We start from the raw sequence: 17121 nt of genomic DNA, 5'->3' as shown, positions 1-17121 counted from the left end.
GTTGGTTTGCGGAGGTTCCCAGTTGCAGTGCAGTGCAGTCCAGGCTGTTCGTCTGTAGTTTGTGGTTCGTGGTTCGTGGTTCGTGGTTCTGTGGTTACAGAAAAGGAAAAGGGAAAAATAGAAGAACAAGGTAATCAAGGATAGCTGCAGGACGTGTGTAAGTATTATGCAGGGACTCCTTTTTTTTCTTTGTCCGTGGCTGGGGTGTGGTGTGGTGTGGTGTGGTGGGGTCGGAGGGGGAGCAGCAGACCAGGGCTTATCTACACCTAGGAGCAAAGCAACGGCTGGCCGAGTCGACGACAAATGGTGGCGAGAAACGAGGCTGTGCAAAGAAAATAAAAGGTCTGGTGCTCAAAGCAAATAGCGGGGGGGGGGCGGGGATAAGACAGCCATCCTTGATCAAAGAAAGACAGCCCATGTGACATGATTGGGTGACGCGCCACCCCCCCAAACCATGTGCGTCTTCGCAACATGGCGGGAACTTGGTATTGCCTCTTCCATCTCACGTTCACGTTCTGCGTGTGTGCCGCCCCCGAAGATCCAGTGGCGTAAAAAAAGGCTCCTCGATGTGCTTCAAGAGCCGCGCGGTAGCCGAACGAAGCAGAATTGATTAAACATGCTTTTGTTAGCGTCGCTATCTGTGGCAGCCATAGACATACTTAGATAACGAAATCCCCCAGCCTTCTCTCTCTCTCTCCACTACCTCCAGCCTTCCCCCCCCCCCTTCACTTTGACGACCCCGTGCCTTATTCTCTGAGACAACGCTAATAAAGTTCCGGATTCTTCTTGGACTACTTACTTAGACATTATCCTAAAAAAAGACTAATACAGTGTAGTGTAGCATCTAACCCCACTCCCTCCCCCCCTCCTCCCAACAATGTCTGCAATGCCCATAACGCCGAGAGAAGGACGACCGTATCCACCAAGTAGGTAAGTAAGTAAGCCAAAAAAGAAAAGAAAAGAAACCCTCCCCCCATGTATTCGTCCCATGCACTCTTCTAACCATTACCCCCCCGCCCAACTCCGCCCAAACCCTATTACCAGCATCTTTTTCACATGGTCATCGTCTCTCTCTCTTTCTGCAAAAAGCACAGTCTCGGCTATGCCGGTACTGGATACGCGCCGTTGTGCCAAAAGGCTCGGCGGGAGCGTGCGTGGCATACGTATTATCGCCAGTATTGTTCTGTGCCCAGCCCAGGATCTCTGTCCACCGCCTGAGTCCGTATTCTGCTTCGCTCTCGCCATCTGCGTTGCTAAGCGCGTCGAGGGTAGGCGGTACGAAGATGGCGTCGGGTGTGGCGTCGCCGAGAGACATGGGTGCCGGCGAGGGCGAGTCTGGTGCTTGATCTTTTGGGTTGAAGGGCTTGATTGGCATATCTACTGGCGTTTGCGGTGTTCTGATGGGCGTTGAAGAGGGTGTCTGCGCATCGTCGGCTTTGAGGTTGGCTGGTGTGCTGATAGCTCCTTGAGCAAACTGAGTGCCTGCAATGCGCGCCCAAGTGATACCTCGCGGGATTGCATTGGGTGTCTTGATCCGAACGGGTTCGAGAGGCGGGAAGTATGGGCGAGCTTCTTCCTGGGCTTCTTCCTCTTCCTCTTCTTCCTCCTCCTTGTCTTCTTCCTCGTGCTGCTCGGGCCCCTCTTCCTCCCCAGCGCTCGATGCAAGGTTGGCCTGCTCTTGACCTTTTATGTACCGAAGTGACCTTCGCTGCTCATACATCTCCACCTTGATCACTGCGCTGCCCAGCGACTTCCCGTCCGTGTTGCGCTGAGCGCGCACTGCATCGCTCCGCGAGCCAAACCCAACCACAATTGTCGTGATGCTGCTTCCTTTGTAGATGTTCTTTATGCTGAGCGGCTTGTACGGGGCGAATAATTCGGCAATCTGATCCTCGGGCACATAGCTGGGCACGTTCTTCACAAAGACGAGGCGCTCGTTGGACGCTCTCGTGCCAGGGAGTAGAGGCATGGCACTGCTTGCGCGACCGCCTTGGGCCATGCAAGTAGTAGCAGTAAGTAGATGGACGCAACCAGCAAAGCGACAAGTTGCCACTCTAGAAATATAAGCGCGCGTCAAGGTCCAAAATGAATGCGGTGTCGGCCAAAACCTTCATCGGTGCAAGGTGGAGGTGAAGCTGGGTCAATCACATGCGGTTTCCACTGGCAAACCCGCCAAGCAGAGGTCAAGGCGAGTGTCAATATGCGTGTAATGCTCCTCACCTTATTGGCGCGCTTGCCGTGACAGGAAAGTGCACTGGTCGAGGGTTGAATGAGATCATTCAGGGCACGCCCACCTGAGGCCTTTCTAGACCCTGTAACAGCATATGTATTAGGTAGCTCAGACTATATATCCCATATATTCCAACAAAGAGAAACAAGCGAGGGGAAAGAGGAGGCGTCAAACATGCAAAGACATTGACTCAGTGTTAACCTCGAAGCAGCGTGCTTTACTCCTTTGCACCATGCAGATCAGCACATGAAATACTCTTCTGCTATTGAAGAAAATCATAATTGTGCAAATAAAGAAACAAAGTGGTCCGCATATTGTATATATGTTCTTGGATTGAAAAGTGTACACGACATATCTGATTTGGCCAATGACGTCACATGCAATCAGAAGACCACAGTTGATCAGGGTATAATTTCTATTCAGGTGACCAAGCCTTGCACCACCAAAGTCTGCCCATCTCAACTCTACACAATAACCTTGTGGGGAGCCTCCTGCTCCTCAGGCTCGTTGAAGATGTTGACAGGCCACCTGGGCTTGTTGGCAATGTAAGGAATGTTGAATCGCCGAGGCTCCTTCTTGCCAATCTCCTCCACCTTCTGGAAGTCGCTCTCCGAGAGCTCAATCTCCTTGAAGTTTTCCTGAATGCGCGATGCTGTGACCGACTTGGGGATGACAGAGTGGCCGCCCACCTGGGCCCAGGCAAGGATGACTTGTGCGGGGGTAGCGCCGACGCGGCTCGCAATCTCCTTGATGGTGTCGTGCTGAACGAGGAGGGGAAGGCCGAGCATGTTGTTGCCGAAAGCCTAAGTGAGATTAGCAGGGGCACGGGAGGAAGTAGGCAAACCGGCACTCACAGAGTATTCGGTAACGTGAATGTTCTTCTCCTTGCAGTACTCAATCAGCTCTGGCTGGAGGAGGCGTGGGTGGCGCTCAATCTGGTTAGCAGCAGGTGTGACACCAGTGCCGTTGATGATGGCCTCGAGGTGCTCCTTGGTGTGGTTGGAAACACCAACTGCGCGGGCCTTTTCCTTAGGCAGCTCTGTCATGGCCTTCCATGTGTCGACAATGGAGATGTCGTCGAGCATCTTGACATCCTCGCCCTCCATGGGGAAGAGGTTGTTGTGAACATCGCCGCGCTCGTCAAAGGCAACGGGGAAGTGGACAAGGTAGAGGTCCAGGTAGTCGAGGCCGAGCTCAGCCAGGCAGTCGTCGAGAGCCGCTGGCACATCCTGAGGGCGGTGCTGCGAGTTCCAGAGCTTGGATGTGATGAAGACATCCTCGCGCTTGAGGCCAGGCACCTCGCCGCCAAAAGCCTTCTTGAGAGCCTCTGCGATTTCCTTCTGGTTGCCGTAGACCTTGGCAAGATCCAGGTGACGGTAGCCAGCCTTGAGGGCCTCGAGGACGGCGGCACCGACCTGGCCGGGCTCAGCCTGCCATGTGCCAAAACCCAATTGACTGACCAACACCAGTCAGTAAAGGCAACGTCATGTACACGTGCATCGTTATTGGGGTACTCACGGGATGGTGGCGCCGGTGTTGAGGGTGACCTTTCTTCCGAGAGACATATTTGCAACGTGTGAAATGCAGGGTATCTTGAGAAGAGGAAGAGATGTTGGGGGAATGGGAGTTGCGGGTGCAAGCTGGTATTAAAAGGTGGCCTGGGAAAAAGTTATCGGAGGTAGCATGGAGGGGTCGGTGACGTCTCCGAACACCCCACCGGCGGCATATCCCACTTCAGCAGCGTGTCCGCGCGTCTACTCGCTCCGAGATCCACTTGACTCTGGCGCCATGCGTTGGTCGAATCGTGTGCATGGCTGCAAGTCCAGAGCGCAGCAGGCGTCACTCTCTTGCCAGCCATGCCTTGGCGCCGGGCTGTCCCGAGATTGGTGGAACAATGCTCGAATACAACACATCTCCAGGCCAACCTCAGCACCGACACCTATACTGGAACAACCATGGCACTGTCCCCCCACGCCAGACAAATCCGGTAGTCTTCACGCTTCGCCCGCTATCCACCGCTGCCATCACGCTTCTACCTTGGTGCCGCACCCCTCGCGACATCAGCATGCCGATATGCCAAGACCGAATTCTTTTGTACCCCACATGTATGTGAATAGCAGAGGACAGCTGGACCGCTGTCGATTTCATTATTGCTACAGCTGCTATGACCCCGAAACACCGCATTGATCCATGCAGAAGAATACACATGCCCAAATCATTCACCGAACATTGACTTCGCACTCTTCATGCCCCATTGCACTCAAAACAGGCGCCTGGTCTCCCAGTGCATCCAAAGACCCCACTTCTGGGATGGTTGGTAGAGTACTCGTGCGAACACTTAGAATATTACGAGAAAAGGGCATTTGTGCTGCTCTAGTTTCAACTGTAGATGCATCATCACCTTCAGACGCAGTGGTTGGTGCTGAATCTGGAGTGGTGCAGTCAGACGCAGCCAGCGAAGGCTCACTGTCCACGCTGTCGTCACTACCTTCAAACCCTCCCAGCCATGCCCAGAATCTTTCCCCAAAAACCATCCAGGCATGCTTTGTAACAGACCGCTAGTCGTCGCTGTCATACTCCTCGTCATCGGCTAGTAGCGCTGGGTACTGGCGACGCCGGAGATCTTGCTCTAGGCCGCCTTCGGATTCGGGGTCGACATAGCCCCTGCCCCCGACAAGCGAGAGGAGGACAGGGAGGAGGACAAGAGCATGAGTAGACGCCCAGAGAACGAGGGCAACCCACACACGGAAGTAGTAGATTTCAAAGATCTAACAAGCCATGTTAGTACACCCACTCAGTCTAGTTTCTGCACAAGTAGACATGATACATACCTTACTCCTGGTAAAAGCCAGCACTCCCACACCCAAGATCTTTGTAATCGTGATTCCGCTGACCACACTGCTTGCTACATTGACCATCGCTGTCCAAGCACGAACATCGCGGCCTCGGAAACGGTGCCTGGGTGCGCGTTCCATGGTCGCACGACTGGGGAAAGTGAACGCCCGGGCGATGTGTGCAGTGAATTCGACGCTGATGCCCACGCATATGATGAGGTTGACGAGTGACACGGCGTTAAGAGAGACTCCAAGAACAGCCATGGACCCAATAATCGCCGACACCGTCATACCGACCACTAGAGTGACTACCAAGCCGGTGGCGATGGAGCCAAGCATGATTGTGGTAATAACAAATACTGCCGCAAGCGCCGACCCGATGAGCGCGCCGGCCAAGCGAACGATGGAAGTATACTGGTCGAAGAAGATGTAAAACTTCGAATACGGGAACACTTCGGCCTCGACATCCTCCGATATCTCTTTGGATATGCGTCGTGCCGCGGTATACGCGGCAATAAAGTCCTTCTGTGAGCGCAGCGGCGTGTGCGAAGTACGGAAATGGGACGCAGGAATCGTGAGATGCTCAGAGTCGATGACGAGTGCATCCGAGTATGCAGCCTTTCCGCCAAGAGGACAGTCCTCCGTGGTCGGAGCCTCGACCCATTTTTGCAGGTATTTGATAAACTCCTCGCCTTCGGGCATGCCGTACAAAGTCATGTTCCACGGTGGTTGACGACCCTGGAAGCAGGGCTTGCCCTTCTCGACGCAGCACTTTTCATTCTCGGGATTCAGCCACAGGAAGAAATCATCGAGCCAGTTGGCGGCAGAGGCTGAGAGATGCGAAACCTCGGGGCGCTTGCGCTCTGCTTCGATGATGTTTGCCAGACTGCTTCGATCGCAAGTAGAGAAACGCCCACAGAGCTCCTTTTGCGGCTTTCGTTGAGTGACGTTTAGCTCCTTTGTGACGAAATAGACTGGCGGCCCAACATCAAGATAGTCGTAGAGATCGTTGAAGTAAGGGATCAGGTAGGAATCGCTGGGAATAGCAATACGTTGATCCAGACCGAGCTCCACCTGGGGAAACAGGGCAAGGCCAGCTGTGAAGATGCCAAAGAATAGCGCAATAATGCCTACTTTTGTCTTCTTACCCAGAATCGCCGGGGCATACGTCTTGCGGATGAATCGTTGCAGTGCACCTTCCTCTCCGGCAGCATAGCCCATGCCGACAGGGTCGGCGCGCTTAACGCGAATACAAGGGATGCAATCCGCACGGTTTGTTTCGACGCGCTCCTGATTGAGCGAGAGCACCGCAATGAACATTGTGACTTGAAGAATGGCGTTGATCAAGACGGCTCCTGCGGCGTAGGCAGCAAAGTTGCGAACAGCGGGCATACCGACGGCACATCCGAGAGCAAACGCAGTCGTCTCGGTAAGTGCAGAGAGCAAGATGGATGGGCCCATGCGTCCGAGAGCCCGGGAAACACGTTCTGGAATGGTTCCTTCAGGGTGACTGATGTTGATGCGCTCGAATTCGTGCACGATGAGGAAGATGTTGTCGACACCAACAGCCAGGACTAGGAAAGGAATGACCTCTGCTATGATCAAAGTGACCTTGATGCCAGCTGCCGAGAAGAGTCCTACCGAGGCGGAAACAGACATGAGCACAATCAAGATGCCCACTATGCCCAGCATGAACTTGGACTGTACCAAGGCATTCGCGGGGTTGCGGAGTACAGAATGAACCGTCAACGTGGTTGAGCCGAGCGCCAACGACGCGTACAAAAACATGATGATGTAGCTCACAACCACAATCTTAGCGTCGGTGTTGGTGCTCTTGTTGAGTTCCTGCTCGAGACTGACTTCGGTGTTGAAGCTCAGCCTCAGACCTCTCTTATGAGCCTCGTCGGCCACGAATTTCAGGTAGTTCTTCATCTCGTTCTCAAAGTCCATGGCGCGCTGTTCTTCGGGGGTTCCTTTGGGATGGTTCTTTACCACCCATGTGACTACAAGCGCTTTGGCGTCAAGAACACTTTGGTTGACACCGCCAAAGAGGAGATGCGGGTCGAGCGGTTGTTGGAAGGTGGGCAGACATTGAGTTGGGTTGTCGACACATTGCAGTAGGTCATCTTGCCAGCTATCCGGCACAACATTGGCAAAGTCACCCTGGAAGTAGCCAGTAACCGACTGGATAACACAATCATCCCCTACTGGCTTGAAGCAAATATCGTCCAATGTGACACCATGTTCGGCAGACTTGAGGCGCTGAATCTGGTTCTCGACACCGAACCACCAGTCGAGAGTTTCGTAGCTGAGAACGGGACCAGCGCCTTTGTGCGTATCGTTCACAAGGAAAGCTTGCTCAGCACGGAAGAAGGGCCCAAATTTCTCGTCGAAGAATGCCTTTTCTTGAGCAGCGGCAGAGTCTGGTGCGACCCACAGGTTCACAGGGTCTGTCTCGATCTGGAACCGCAACCAGCCTAGGCTCATGAGAATAACTGCCATGACGCTAGTGACAATGGTGATGGCCGGGAAACGAGCACAGACATATCCAAGGCGGCTGAACAGGCGGTCGCACCACGTATTGACAAAGTAGTGCTTCGTGGGGCGATCCAGCATACCAATGTTGTGTACTATGTCGCCTTCGTCTTCATCGTCACTCGGACTGGTATCTTGCAGAAGGCGCATTCGCTCGCTCTTGTGTTTGGAATGCTTCTGGTATGCGACGTGACCAGCAACGGCGGTACATAAAAGTCCAAGGAAGCACGAGTAGATGACAATGACGGAGAAGGAGAGGCAAGGAAGCAGGCCAACGTAGCATTGCTTTCCTTCCTGGACTGCCGGAAGCTCAGTGCAAGACGTTCCACAATCAAGACAGGCGCAGCGGTACTTCTCATCATCGGTATCACAAGGATAGGCGTGCTTGCTCATTGCAGTCATGCCCGGGAAGCGGTCCTCGGATGGCGGGGGGAAGTTGATCTGGAAGGGTGAGCCCAAAAACTTCTTGTCGCCCAGGAACTTGAGAAACTGTGTGTAGTTGGTCGCGCCGCCGCCGATAAAGTCCATGGCCTTGCCGTTTGTGGCGCCGAACTTGACGTCCTTGCAGCTGTCGTAAAAGGTCGATGCATACTTTTCCGCCACGAGGTTGTCCAATTCCGTAACCAGGTATTTGTCGCCCTTGGGCTCTGTCCCCGTAATGTTGATGAAGGTCGACTGGTCGGGCGAACAGGTGAATGTGCAGAACAGGTTGAAGAAGTTTTCCTTGCAGGCAGGGCAGGCATTGATGATGGGGGTGGCGCGGTCGAGGTTTGTCTTGAGGGCGTCGAGCTGGTTTTCCTCGCAGCAAATGTCTGTATCCGACCACTGTGCACCGCAAATATCCACCAGCTTCTTGCGCACGGCGTCATCAGGCGTTTTCGCGGGGCCGTTGTCTGGACACGGCAGTTCAGAGCCAAAGAAGCCCTGCTTCCCGCACTGCCCTCTCATCGCACATCTTCCCTTTTCATGTCTCGTTGTAAGGTCTGGGCCAGCCAAGGCCGAGCCGGCGAGGACGGAAAGCAGGCCCACTGTCATGGCCCTCCATCCGGATATGCCGTGCTGCACCATGGTGACTCGTCGCGCCTGTGCGCCGGCGTGGCTGCAGCGGACGTGTCGTATCGAGCACGACTGCGCGGTTGTATGGCGCAATGCAGGTGCAAGCTGGGCGAAACCAGTGTCGGCCGGTGGCGGTGGTGGTGGTGGTGGTGGTGGTGGTGGTGGTTTGGCCGTGTATGGAGCAGGCGCGCGCCGGTGTGGCGGATGAAGCTGGGTTGAGCTCCTCAGCTCCGGGGCTGGCGAGCGGCCGGTAGTGTGGAGCCTGTCGACCTAGCGAGCGGCCGAGTAGACAACAGCACGATGGTGCAATGCGAGAAGTGATGCAGAATGTGCAGAAAGAATAGGCAGGCCGAAGAGAAGAGAAGTGGAATGGCGAGGCGAGGCGTGAGCGCGAAGCTAGCCTGGCGTCCGGGGTGCGTCATGAACGTCACCGGCCCCCCCCAGACGCTTGGCTGGAACGCGCGACGGCGGCCCAGGAACCAGACCTCCGCGTCCGTCGTCATGCGCGCCAGCCACCGCCCACGCCCATTAATCCTCCGCCCGACATGTCATTCGCCTCCAGTCACTCGATGCATGCATTGTTCCACTCATGTATGCGCGCCCGAGGCATGCCAAGGCTCTTGCTGCAATCTACTGACTTTTTATTCATGCTACATTGGTATCGTAGTCCGTCGTCGTCACATCCCATAGTACCGTGTGTACGTGCCCAACTCCATCACTTGTGTCTTTCGACGGGTATCCTTTCCCCCCTTTGCAAAACCGAAATCTTTTACTTGCGCAGGTACTGCACAAGCTCGACAAGCTGCGCGCGAGTCTCATCCTCCAACTGGTCCTCAGGCGGGCTGAGCACCTTCTCGAAGATGGGCATCAGCTCCCCCGTGAGCTGCTGGACCGTGGGCTCATTCTGCTGGTACAGCTTGACAATCATGCCGAACACTGGCTTGTTTTCCTCGTAGTCCTCGCGCAGAGGGAGGAGCTGGATCAGGCGAGGCAGAACCTCTGCGATCGGAAGCTTGCCGGGGTGCTTGCTGATAAAGCGGCTCACACAGCCGGCCGTGTTGTCGAGCAGGCGGGCCTGGTCCTGTGCTCCGAGCAGAGGCTCCAGCTTGGAGAAGATGCTCGACAACGACTTGAGAATCTCGTCGTCGTTGGTTGTCATCTGGCACAGCAAGCCCATACCGTACACGGCATTCGACTTGGTCTCTGGGTCCTCATCCGACAGGCGGTGGAGCAGCAGCTTGAGCAGACCACTGGTGTAAGGTGTGCAGCCCGCACCCATGTTGCCAACGCACTCAGCAATGGTTCCAACAGCGGCACTACGCTCAGTGGCATCCTGGCTGCTAGCGTACTTGACAATGGGCTTCTCAAACATCTTCCAGAGCTCACCAAATTGCGGGCCCAGCGCAACCGACAGACATGTGAGAGTCTCCAGCGCGGTCTCGATGACCAGCCAGTCGTATTCTGAAGACTCGTCAAAGATTTCATCTTCAGCCTCGTCGCCGAGATCTTGCTGGCAAGGGTGACGCTTGGTGATGATGGCCAGGAGGTTTTGGCACAGGTCAGGTACCACTGTACCGTTCTCTGTCAACAAAACAGCAGGCCCGCATAGCTTGAGGGTCGCGGCGACATCACGGTTGATGTCCGTGACAGTGCCCCTAAACAGTGTCAGCAACATTCTCGAGTAGAGATTGTAAAACAAGGTTGGTGAATAGAAAGCTCAGAAGTAGAATCGCTTTCACCTCAAGTGCACTTTGTGCATCGGAGTGAGCTGGGATTAACGAATGTGTTGTCATCTTTGCGGAGGGTGTTTGGGACACGAGAAATGAGCAATACATACCGATCCATTTCATCTTGCCAGATGGTTGTGGTGGCGGTCATGACGAGATTGGCGAGCTTCTTAAGCTCATCCGGAGTCTCGACTGCAAGAGGAAGACCAGGCTTCCACTTTGCCATGCCATCGCCCTCTGCCATGCCAAACAAGCAGGCGTAGGTACGCCATAGAGTACCGAGAGCAGCCTTACGGATGCCCTCGTAGGAGTGGTCTACAAGCTCGAGCAGCTTGGTGACGGTCGCCTCCATGTAGGGAATGTATTCGCGGCGAGTGTGTGTGATGATGTCGCCGTAAACTTCGGCGGCAATCTCCTTTTCCATGGCTATGGCGCTGACACCCTCAAGGTCGTCCCAATCGTCCTCATCCTCATCATAGTCCATTGCGGCTTCATTGAGGTCGCTGCCGTCATCAGCGTCGTCATTAGGTCCTGCAACCTTGATCTTGCGGCCCTGAATGATAACTTCAGATCCGGCCAGGTCGGCGGCCTCCTCACCCAGCTCAACATCAAGGCCAGTCTCTTCTTGCTCCAGACAATCCTGCAGTCCCTTGACTGCACCGGGGAGGTATTTGGCGAACTGCTCCTCGTAAACCTTGGCCATGGTACTCCAGAGGATGTAGCTGGTCTCCCTGAGGCGGGGGTGGTCGAGATGCAGTGCTTCTTCCGAGGCCTCCATGAGAGGAAGGACGTAAGGCTCGAATGGCCCGGGGCCAACGGCAGGAGCCATCTTGCCCATTGAGTCGCAAGTGACACCGCGGAGGTCAAGCTCGTCTTGGCTGTTCTTGATTCGTACGTATCGCGACAAGTCGCTCATGGTCTGTTCGAAGAAAGGAAGGAAGGCCTTCTCGGCAGCAGAGGCAATGGAGCCAACAGCGCCGATGGCGGCACTCTTGACCTTGAGGTCCTCGTGGTGGAAAAGCTTGCTGAAGCGGGGTACGAGCTCAGGAACATATTTGCCGGCATCCTCGGGCTCCAAGCCCTCGATCAGAGAGTCGATGGCGTGACAGCTGCCGCGAACAATCGAGAGGCTGCGCTCATCATCCGCACCCTGCAGGTTGCTGGCAGCAAGGTCGAAGTTCTTGATCATGGCAGGAATCAGACGGGCATGTTCCTTGCCAACATCCTCGGCAAGGTCATCAGCCAGACGCGCAACACCGTTCAGAGCAGCAGCTCGGACCTTGAGCTCAGGGTCCTCGAGCAGGTGCAGAACCATAGGCAAGATCTCGTGGAGCTGGGTGGCAATGAAGTCGGGCGCGCCCTCAACACACATACCCAAAGCCAGAATACCGGCTTGACGGTAGTCGGCATTCTGGGCATGGAAGTATTCGCCAAGGTTCTTGAGAAGAGGGATGACGACTTGGCTCGGAGGCAGGCTGGAGGCGAGAATATCGAGGAGACCAAGAGCCGAGCGAGCAGGGGTGACGTCTTCGTCCTCGCTTGACATGTCACCCAACTCGGTGACAATGTGCAGCGCCTTGAGCGTCAGCTCTTCTCCGATCCTCAGACCTTGAATCTTGAGCCTCCTGTAGCGCACGCATTGCATGAGGAATGCAAGAGCCTGGGCGCGGTAGTCGTCCTCCACATTTGTGCTGGAAGCAAGCTCGAGCATGAATCTAACGAGGTCGCCAAAGTGCTTGGCCAGCAGGGCGGACTCGCAGCCAAGCAGGGTCTGGAAGACTTCAAAGGCCTGCATGGCGCGATCTTCATCGCCTTCGTCAACGGTAGCCTTGAGAACGCTGACCATGGCAGGGATCGACTGTTGGAACAAGGCTAGCGACTTGGGGTCCTCGTCGGGCTCCAAGAGCATAGCCATGCGGCTAAGACCAAGCATGGTGTTGATCCGGACCTCTACGCTCTCGGGGTCTTGGATGGTGGAGCTGAACAGCTTGTACAGATCGGCGGGCTTGCCAGGGAATGACTCGCCCACCGCCTCGAGGGTCGTATAGATGATGTAAGTGCCAACCTCGCGGTGTCTGACGTTGGAGCCGGTGGCAGCCTGCTGCAGATAGCCGGGCAGGTCCGCCCACTCGCCATCTTCAAAGTCATGGGCTGCGATGGCGGCAATCACACGAGCAGCCGAGTGGCGCGTCAGCGTGACTTCCTCGTTCAGCGTGAACTGAAAAAGCTGGTTGCGAAGAGGGTTCTTTTGGTCGGCGGGAAGATTTGCCCAGTGCTTGTTCACGAGCTTCCGCGCCTCGACGGCGGCCAATTGGCGCAGCTGAGGCTTGGGGTGGCCGCACAGAATCTGAAGCAGGGCGTTGAGAGAAGCGGGAGAGTTGTAGTAGTTCTTGTTCAGCGTCGACGTAGCCGACTTGACCCGCTCCGTGTTGGCTGGAGAAAATGTCAGCAGTGAAGAAGAGAGGCGCGGCGGGGTTGGGCGACATACGCTCCATGAGGCCCTCGAGGAGCTGGACAAACTGCTGCTCGTCCATGGCGACGCTCTCACAATGTGTGTCTGGAGAAAGCTTGCCTGCTGTGGTCTCTCGCCGAACCGCGCAGACCAATATTGACAGTGGTGGAAGAAGAGCGCTGTGTCGCACAATCTTGAGGTGGGGATTGGAACTTTTTTTACGCTAGGATCAGGGTCCAGCGAATTAGGTAAGCCACGCTGGCAGCCAATGACGCCAGTGTGCTGCCGAGGAAGCTATGGCTTTCCCAGAGAGGCAGAGCTGAGGCTGCTTGGGGTGCAGCGCGCAATGAGCCAGTGCAGCAGAGGCGCGCGCCATGGAACAGCCCGCCGTCGTTTGCTCCTGGCGCCCCAGGCCCGGCCGTTTGCGAGGCCCGCCAGCTGCTCAGGCAAATTTTACAAGCGACAAACAAGCCCAATTGCGAGCCCAATTGCGAGCCCGCGCCTCATGCGCCGCCTCTGTAGCCATGTCGTGGGCCCACCGGCCGATTGTCTTGTGTAGATTGGACAGGGCGCATCGCCGATGCAAGCGGCCCAGCGCTGGTGGGGAAGAAGAGGCTGTCTAGGCGCGAGCTGACAGAGTGGTGGGAGGGCGATGCCCCCGATGCGTCGTGCCACACTGCGGCGGTGCAGGCGGGCATGGGGACAGCGCGCGAGGCGCGCGATGCCCGGCCACGGGGCCGCAAAGCGGAGAAAAGGAAGCGAAGAGCAACGAAGAGGGCGCCGAGCTGGGCAGAGAGTCGAGATATGCAGCTGGCAGCTGGGGGGGAGAGTGGGAGAGGGACAGAGGCCCAGACGGCTCCCACGCGAGTTGATAGGACGCGCTAGGCCGGGGTCTGTGCGGCGGAAAGCTGTTAGCAAAAACAGAAGGAGCAACAGCGGCCAGCACAAACTCGCCGCTGCCATCACAAACAAGGAGGCCTTCTCTATTCCTCTTCTCCCCTTACCTCCGAAATTGTAATCCCCCACCCCGCCCCCGCTCCCGCCGCCGCGTCAGCCCGCTTGCAGACCTCTGTCGGACACGTTACCTGACCCCTCCGCCTCCAACTCCATGGCTTCAGTACGTTTGGCCGCTGCCGCACTGGGCGGGCCCCATGTGACATCGACACTGACATCGTCCAGCAAGCTCCCAACCAGCCGCGCCCCTACCCAGGCAGTTACCTTCCGAATGGCGGCGGCCCCGGCGGCCCCTCGGGTCCAGCACCTGGCGCCGTTCCGCTGCTCCCTAACCAGGGCCGCGTGATCCAGCAAGGAAGCGTGCGAGTTCTCTGCATTGCCGATGTGCGAGGTGCGGACTGCCCTCGTTGTGCCTCCCGCCGCTGCATGCTCACCGCGTCCCAGGAAACCTGCAATCGCTGAACCAGCTCGCTGCCGATGCCCGCGCAAACTACATCATCCACACTGGCGACTTTGGCTTCTACGACGACCGCTCGCTGGATCGCATCGCCGAGAAGTAAGTGGCCCAATTCCCCGCCTGCCCGCGGCCCCCGACTGACTGGCGCAGGACGCTGAAGCACGTTGCGCAATACTCGCCGCTTCTCTCAGACACGGTCAAGCGCTCCATTGCCTCAGCACCGCCGCAACCCCCCATCAAGGAGCGCTTCGCACGGGAGCACCTGCCCCTCTCGGAGCTGCCCCTCTTCCTCAACAAGACGTTTACACTCAATGTGCCTGTATACACGGTGTGGGGAGCGTGTGAGGATGTCCAGGTTCTCGAGAAGCTGCGGTCGGGCGAATACAAGGTGGACAACCTGCACATCATCGACGAGGCGCATTCACGGCTACTCGACATTGGCGGTGTCAAGCTGCGACTACTCGGTCTTGGCGGTGCCGTCGTCATGCACAAGCTGTTCGACAATGGCGAGGGCCGGACCACCATTGCTGGTGGACAAGGCACCATGTGGACTACTCTGCTGCAAATGGGCGAACTTGTCGACACAGCGAACCGCGTATACGACCCGACCGAGACTCGCATATTCGTCACCCACGCCTCACCTGCGCGTGAAGGCCTCCTCAATCAGCTGTCTGTCACGCTCAAGGCAGACTTCTCCATCTCCGCCGGTCTTCATTTTCGCTACGGCAGTTCATACAATGAGTTTAGCGTCAACCCCACCTTGGACCACTACCGCGGAAAGCTCGCTGCTTCGAAAGCCTCGTTCAACGACGTGTGGGATACAGTCAAGACAGAAGTCGAGCCCGCCGTCGCCGACAGCGAGTCCCAGCAGCGCCTGCTTGCTCTCGCCCTCGATATCGTGAACAAGATGCCCACAGTGGCTAACGGTGGCAATCCCTTTGGTGGTCCTGCTCCGGGTCCCCAGAGCGGCGTCATCGACGAAAGTGCATTCAAGAACATGTGGAACTTCAACCTAGCAGATGCTGCTTACGGTTGGCTTGTTCTAGACATCGACAATGGCAGAATCGGTACGGAGATGCGCGCCCAGGGCTTCAACTTTGCTCATCGCGGCGGCAAGGCCGCGCCTGGACAGGCCCAGCCTGCGGCTGCAACCACTTCAACGGGCCCACCAACAGCTGTAACTCCTAACCCCTCTGCTCAGCCATCTCCTGCCCCAGGACGCCAGGGTGGTCCTCCAGCGAACGCCTCCCAGCAGCCTCGCCCTGCGGTCGCTACCCCGCCTGTTCCTCAGCAGCAGAAGCCAACTAATGCGGGTCAGCCCGCACGTGCTGCTACGCCCAAGGAGCCAATCAAGGCCGCTACCCCACAACCCCCGGGCAACAACGCTCCCGCCAATGCTGGTGCTGAGAAGTCCATTCCTAGTGAAGTCAAGCCCAATGGCACCTCGGCTCCAGAGAAAGCCACATCGCCAGCACCTAGGGAACCCGTGGAGCGGAAAGAGAGCAAGGGACTGTTCATCGCTGGCGTGAAGGACGAAGAGGAAGCCAAGAGCCTCCTTGCGGAGGAGGATCGATCCAAGATCGAAAAGATGGAGAAGATTAAGCATTTCTTCATCGCACACTTTGCTACATCGCAAGACATGCATGGTGCTCTTCGCCGCGTTGCCGATGACGTCAGGAACGCTAGAGGAGGCCCGGACAACAAGACTGTCAAGATCTACAACGAACGTGGCCCCAGCAACAACCAGCCCAGGTACGGTGCCGGCAACTGGCAGGCTAGCAACCGGGGTGGTGTTCAAGGCGGAGGTTACCGCAGTGGAGGGGCCTCGGACAGCGAAGGTGGTCGCGGCGGCCGTGGTGGCCGTGGCGGCTCTACCCGTGGCGGACGAGGCGGTGAGCGAGGCTCTCGTGGAGGCCGAGGTGGAAGGGGATCGTTCAGGGGCGGTGCAGGTGAGGGTGCAGCAGCATCCACGGGAGGCGAGTCGTAAGCTCCCCTCTTCCGGCGGTTTGCATCTCTAAACCTATCTCCTCACCGACTCTGATACCCTTTTGTTTCTTCTTCGGTTTCGTGTTAATGGCTTCTTAACGACAGGTATGATGCGACGTAACCTCCTTTTGGCAAGCAAAAAAACAACAAAATCGCTTTTGGACACGCTCGCAAGTCTTGTGGTTCAAGCCTTTAGCATGTGTTACACAGGAGCGAAATTTTCCTGCGCCTCTTCGAAGCGAACGCGAATTGGCAGTAGTCATTCTAGATAACGTTATCCGTCCCCTACCCCTACCCCCTTTCCTTTCCCCCCCCCCTCGGGAGCAAAGGCGATTCGGCCCTCTTTTCTCGTGCCTTTCGCTTGTTTCTCCTCTTTCTTTCTCTTGCTTGCTTGGCGACGTTTGCAATGCGTGTGCGGCTGGTCTGGATTTCCATATCCACATGGATGGATGGTGTTGGTGGGGAGGTATGCTGCTCAGAGACGGGGCGAGAGCATGTATGACAATGGGGAAAACAAAAAAGTGTCACGTTTGTATTGTACTTGTACCTATGAAAGATGAGGGACTGTCGATATTGTTTGTGTGCGTATAGCAAATGGTTAGCTTGTTTTGCATATCTAGCTTGTATGTGTGAGGGCCAGAGTATCTTGGGGATTTATCCCAGTGTGAGACGTATCACGCTGTCTTCTGCATTGTACGATGAAAAGTTTGTTGTTGATGAGAAAAGAAGGACAGATGGTCGCGACCATGTGTCTCGTCAAATAAGAACAAGAATACATACTCTGGCATTACTACTGCGAAGCGAATAACTACCAATACCAATATTAATACCATGGGCCTTTCAAGCAAGTCCATAGCCCATTTCATCACCACTCCTCATGAGGACCTACA

At 56.2% G+C, this 17121-nt stretch overlaps 6 protein-coding genes across 6 annotated transcripts; 1 reads left to right on the top strand and 5 right to left on the bottom strand.

Moving 5' to 3' along the window:
• Positions 1-1060: 1060 nt before the first annotated feature.
• Positions 1061-1999, bottom strand: SETTUDRAFT_27586 (uncharacterized protein; the record flags this gene model as incomplete). The annotated part of the gene is made up of 1 exon (XM_008025862.1): positions 1061-1999. The coding sequence occupies one exon, from the start codon at positions 1997-1999 to the stop codon at positions 1061-1063; it is 939 nt and encodes a 312-aa protein (XP_008024053.1).
• Positions 2000-2557: 558 nt separating this feature from the next.
• Positions 2558-3851, bottom strand: SETTUDRAFT_168549 (uncharacterized protein). Its single transcript, XM_008026009.1, has 3 exons — positions 3749-3851; positions 3085-3685; positions 2558-3033 (listed from the first exon to the last, which is right to left on the bottom strand). The coding sequence occupies exons 1-3, from the start codon at positions 3793-3795 to the stop codon at positions 2695-2697; spliced, it is 987 nt and encodes a 328-aa protein (XP_008024200.1). The 5' UTR covers positions 3796-3851; the 3' UTR covers positions 2558-2694.
• Positions 3852-4484: 633 nt separating this feature from the next.
• Positions 4485-8784, bottom strand: SETTUDRAFT_176752 (uncharacterized protein). Its single transcript, XM_008026008.1, has 2 exons — positions 5062-8784; positions 4485-4998 (listed from the first exon to the last, which is right to left on the bottom strand). Exons 1-2 carry the CDS (start codon positions 8665-8667, stop codon positions 4789-4791), a joined length of 3816 nt encoding a protein of 1271 aa, XP_008024199.1. The 5' UTR covers positions 8668-8784; the 3' UTR covers positions 4485-4788.
• A 490-nt stretch (positions 8785-9274) lies between these two features.
• On the bottom strand, positions 9275-12976 carry SETTUDRAFT_168546 (uncharacterized protein). Its single transcript, XM_008026007.1, has 3 exons — positions 12871-12976; positions 10493-12815; positions 9275-10310 (listed from the first exon to the last, which is right to left on the bottom strand). The coding sequence occupies exons 1-3, from the start codon at positions 12914-12916 to the stop codon at positions 9425-9427; spliced, it is 3255 nt and encodes a 1084-aa protein (XP_008024198.1). The 5' UTR covers positions 12917-12976; the 3' UTR covers positions 9275-9424.
• On the bottom strand, positions 12946-13584 carry SETTUDRAFT_168545 (uncharacterized protein). The gene has a single exon (XM_008026006.1). The coding sequence runs from the start codon at positions 13530-13532 to the stop codon at positions 13338-13340; it is 195 nt and encodes a 64-aa protein (XP_008024197.1). The 5' UTR covers positions 13533-13584; the 3' UTR covers positions 12946-13337.
• A 358-nt stretch (positions 13585-13942) lies between these two features.
• SETTUDRAFT_27582 (uncharacterized protein) lies at positions 13943-16232 on the top strand (the record flags this gene model as incomplete). Its single annotated transcript, XM_008025861.1, has 4 exons — positions 13943-13951; positions 14014-14179; positions 14233-14344; positions 14396-16232. The coding sequence occupies 4 exons, from the start codon at positions 13943-13945 to the stop codon at positions 16230-16232; spliced, it is 2124 nt and encodes a 707-aa protein (XP_008024052.1).
• Between the last annotated feature and the right edge of the window lie 889 nt (positions 16233-17121).

This window comes from Exserohilum turcica, assembly GCF_000359705.1.
Source record: "Exserohilum turcica Et28A unplaced genomic scaffold SETTUscaffold_16, whole genome shotgun sequence".
NCBI lineage: Eukaryota > Fungi > Ascomycota > Dothideomycetes > Pleosporales > Pleosporaceae > Exserohilum > Exserohilum turcicum.
This window is presented reverse-complemented; position numbering and strand designations above follow the sequence as displayed.

Bases quoted from the DNA above. Each gene is read 5' to 3' on its own strand.
- SETTUDRAFT_168545 (XM_008026006.1), bottom strand. From the start codon at position 13,532: ATGCCCGCCTGCACCGCCGCAGTGTGGCACGACGCATCGGGGGCATCG.
- SETTUDRAFT_168546 (XM_008026007.1), bottom strand. From the start codon at position 12,916: ATGGACGAGCAGCAGTTTGTCCAGCTCCTCGAGGGCCTCATGGAGC. The intron at 12,816-12,870 runs GTATGTCGCCCA...CATTTTCTCCAG, and splicing joins CCTCGAGGGCCTCATGGAGC to CCAACACGGAGCGGGTCAAG. The intron at 10,311-10,492 runs GTATGTATTGCT...GACACTGTTTAG, and splicing joins TGGCAAGATGAAATGGATCG to GGGCACTGTCACGGACATCA.
- SETTUDRAFT_168549 (XM_008026009.1), bottom strand. From the start codon at position 3,795: ATGTCTCTCGGAAGAAAGGTCACCCTCAACACCGGCGCCACCATCCC. The intron at 3,686-3,748 runs GTGAGTACCCCA...GGTGTTGGTCAG, and splicing joins AACACCGGCGCCACCATCCC to TCAATTGGGTTTTGGCACAT. The intron at 3,034-3,084 runs GTGAGTGCCGGT...AATCTCACTTAG, and splicing joins TTCACGTTACCGAATACTCT to GCTTTCGGCAACAACATGCT.
- SETTUDRAFT_176752 (XM_008026008.1), bottom strand. From the start codon at position 8,667: ATGGTGCAGCACGGCATATCCGGATGGAGGGCCATGACAGTGGGCCTG. The intron at 4,999-5,061 runs GTATGTATCATG...ATGGCTTGTTAG, and splicing joins TGGCTTTTACCAGGAGTAAG to ATCTTTGAAATCTACTACTT.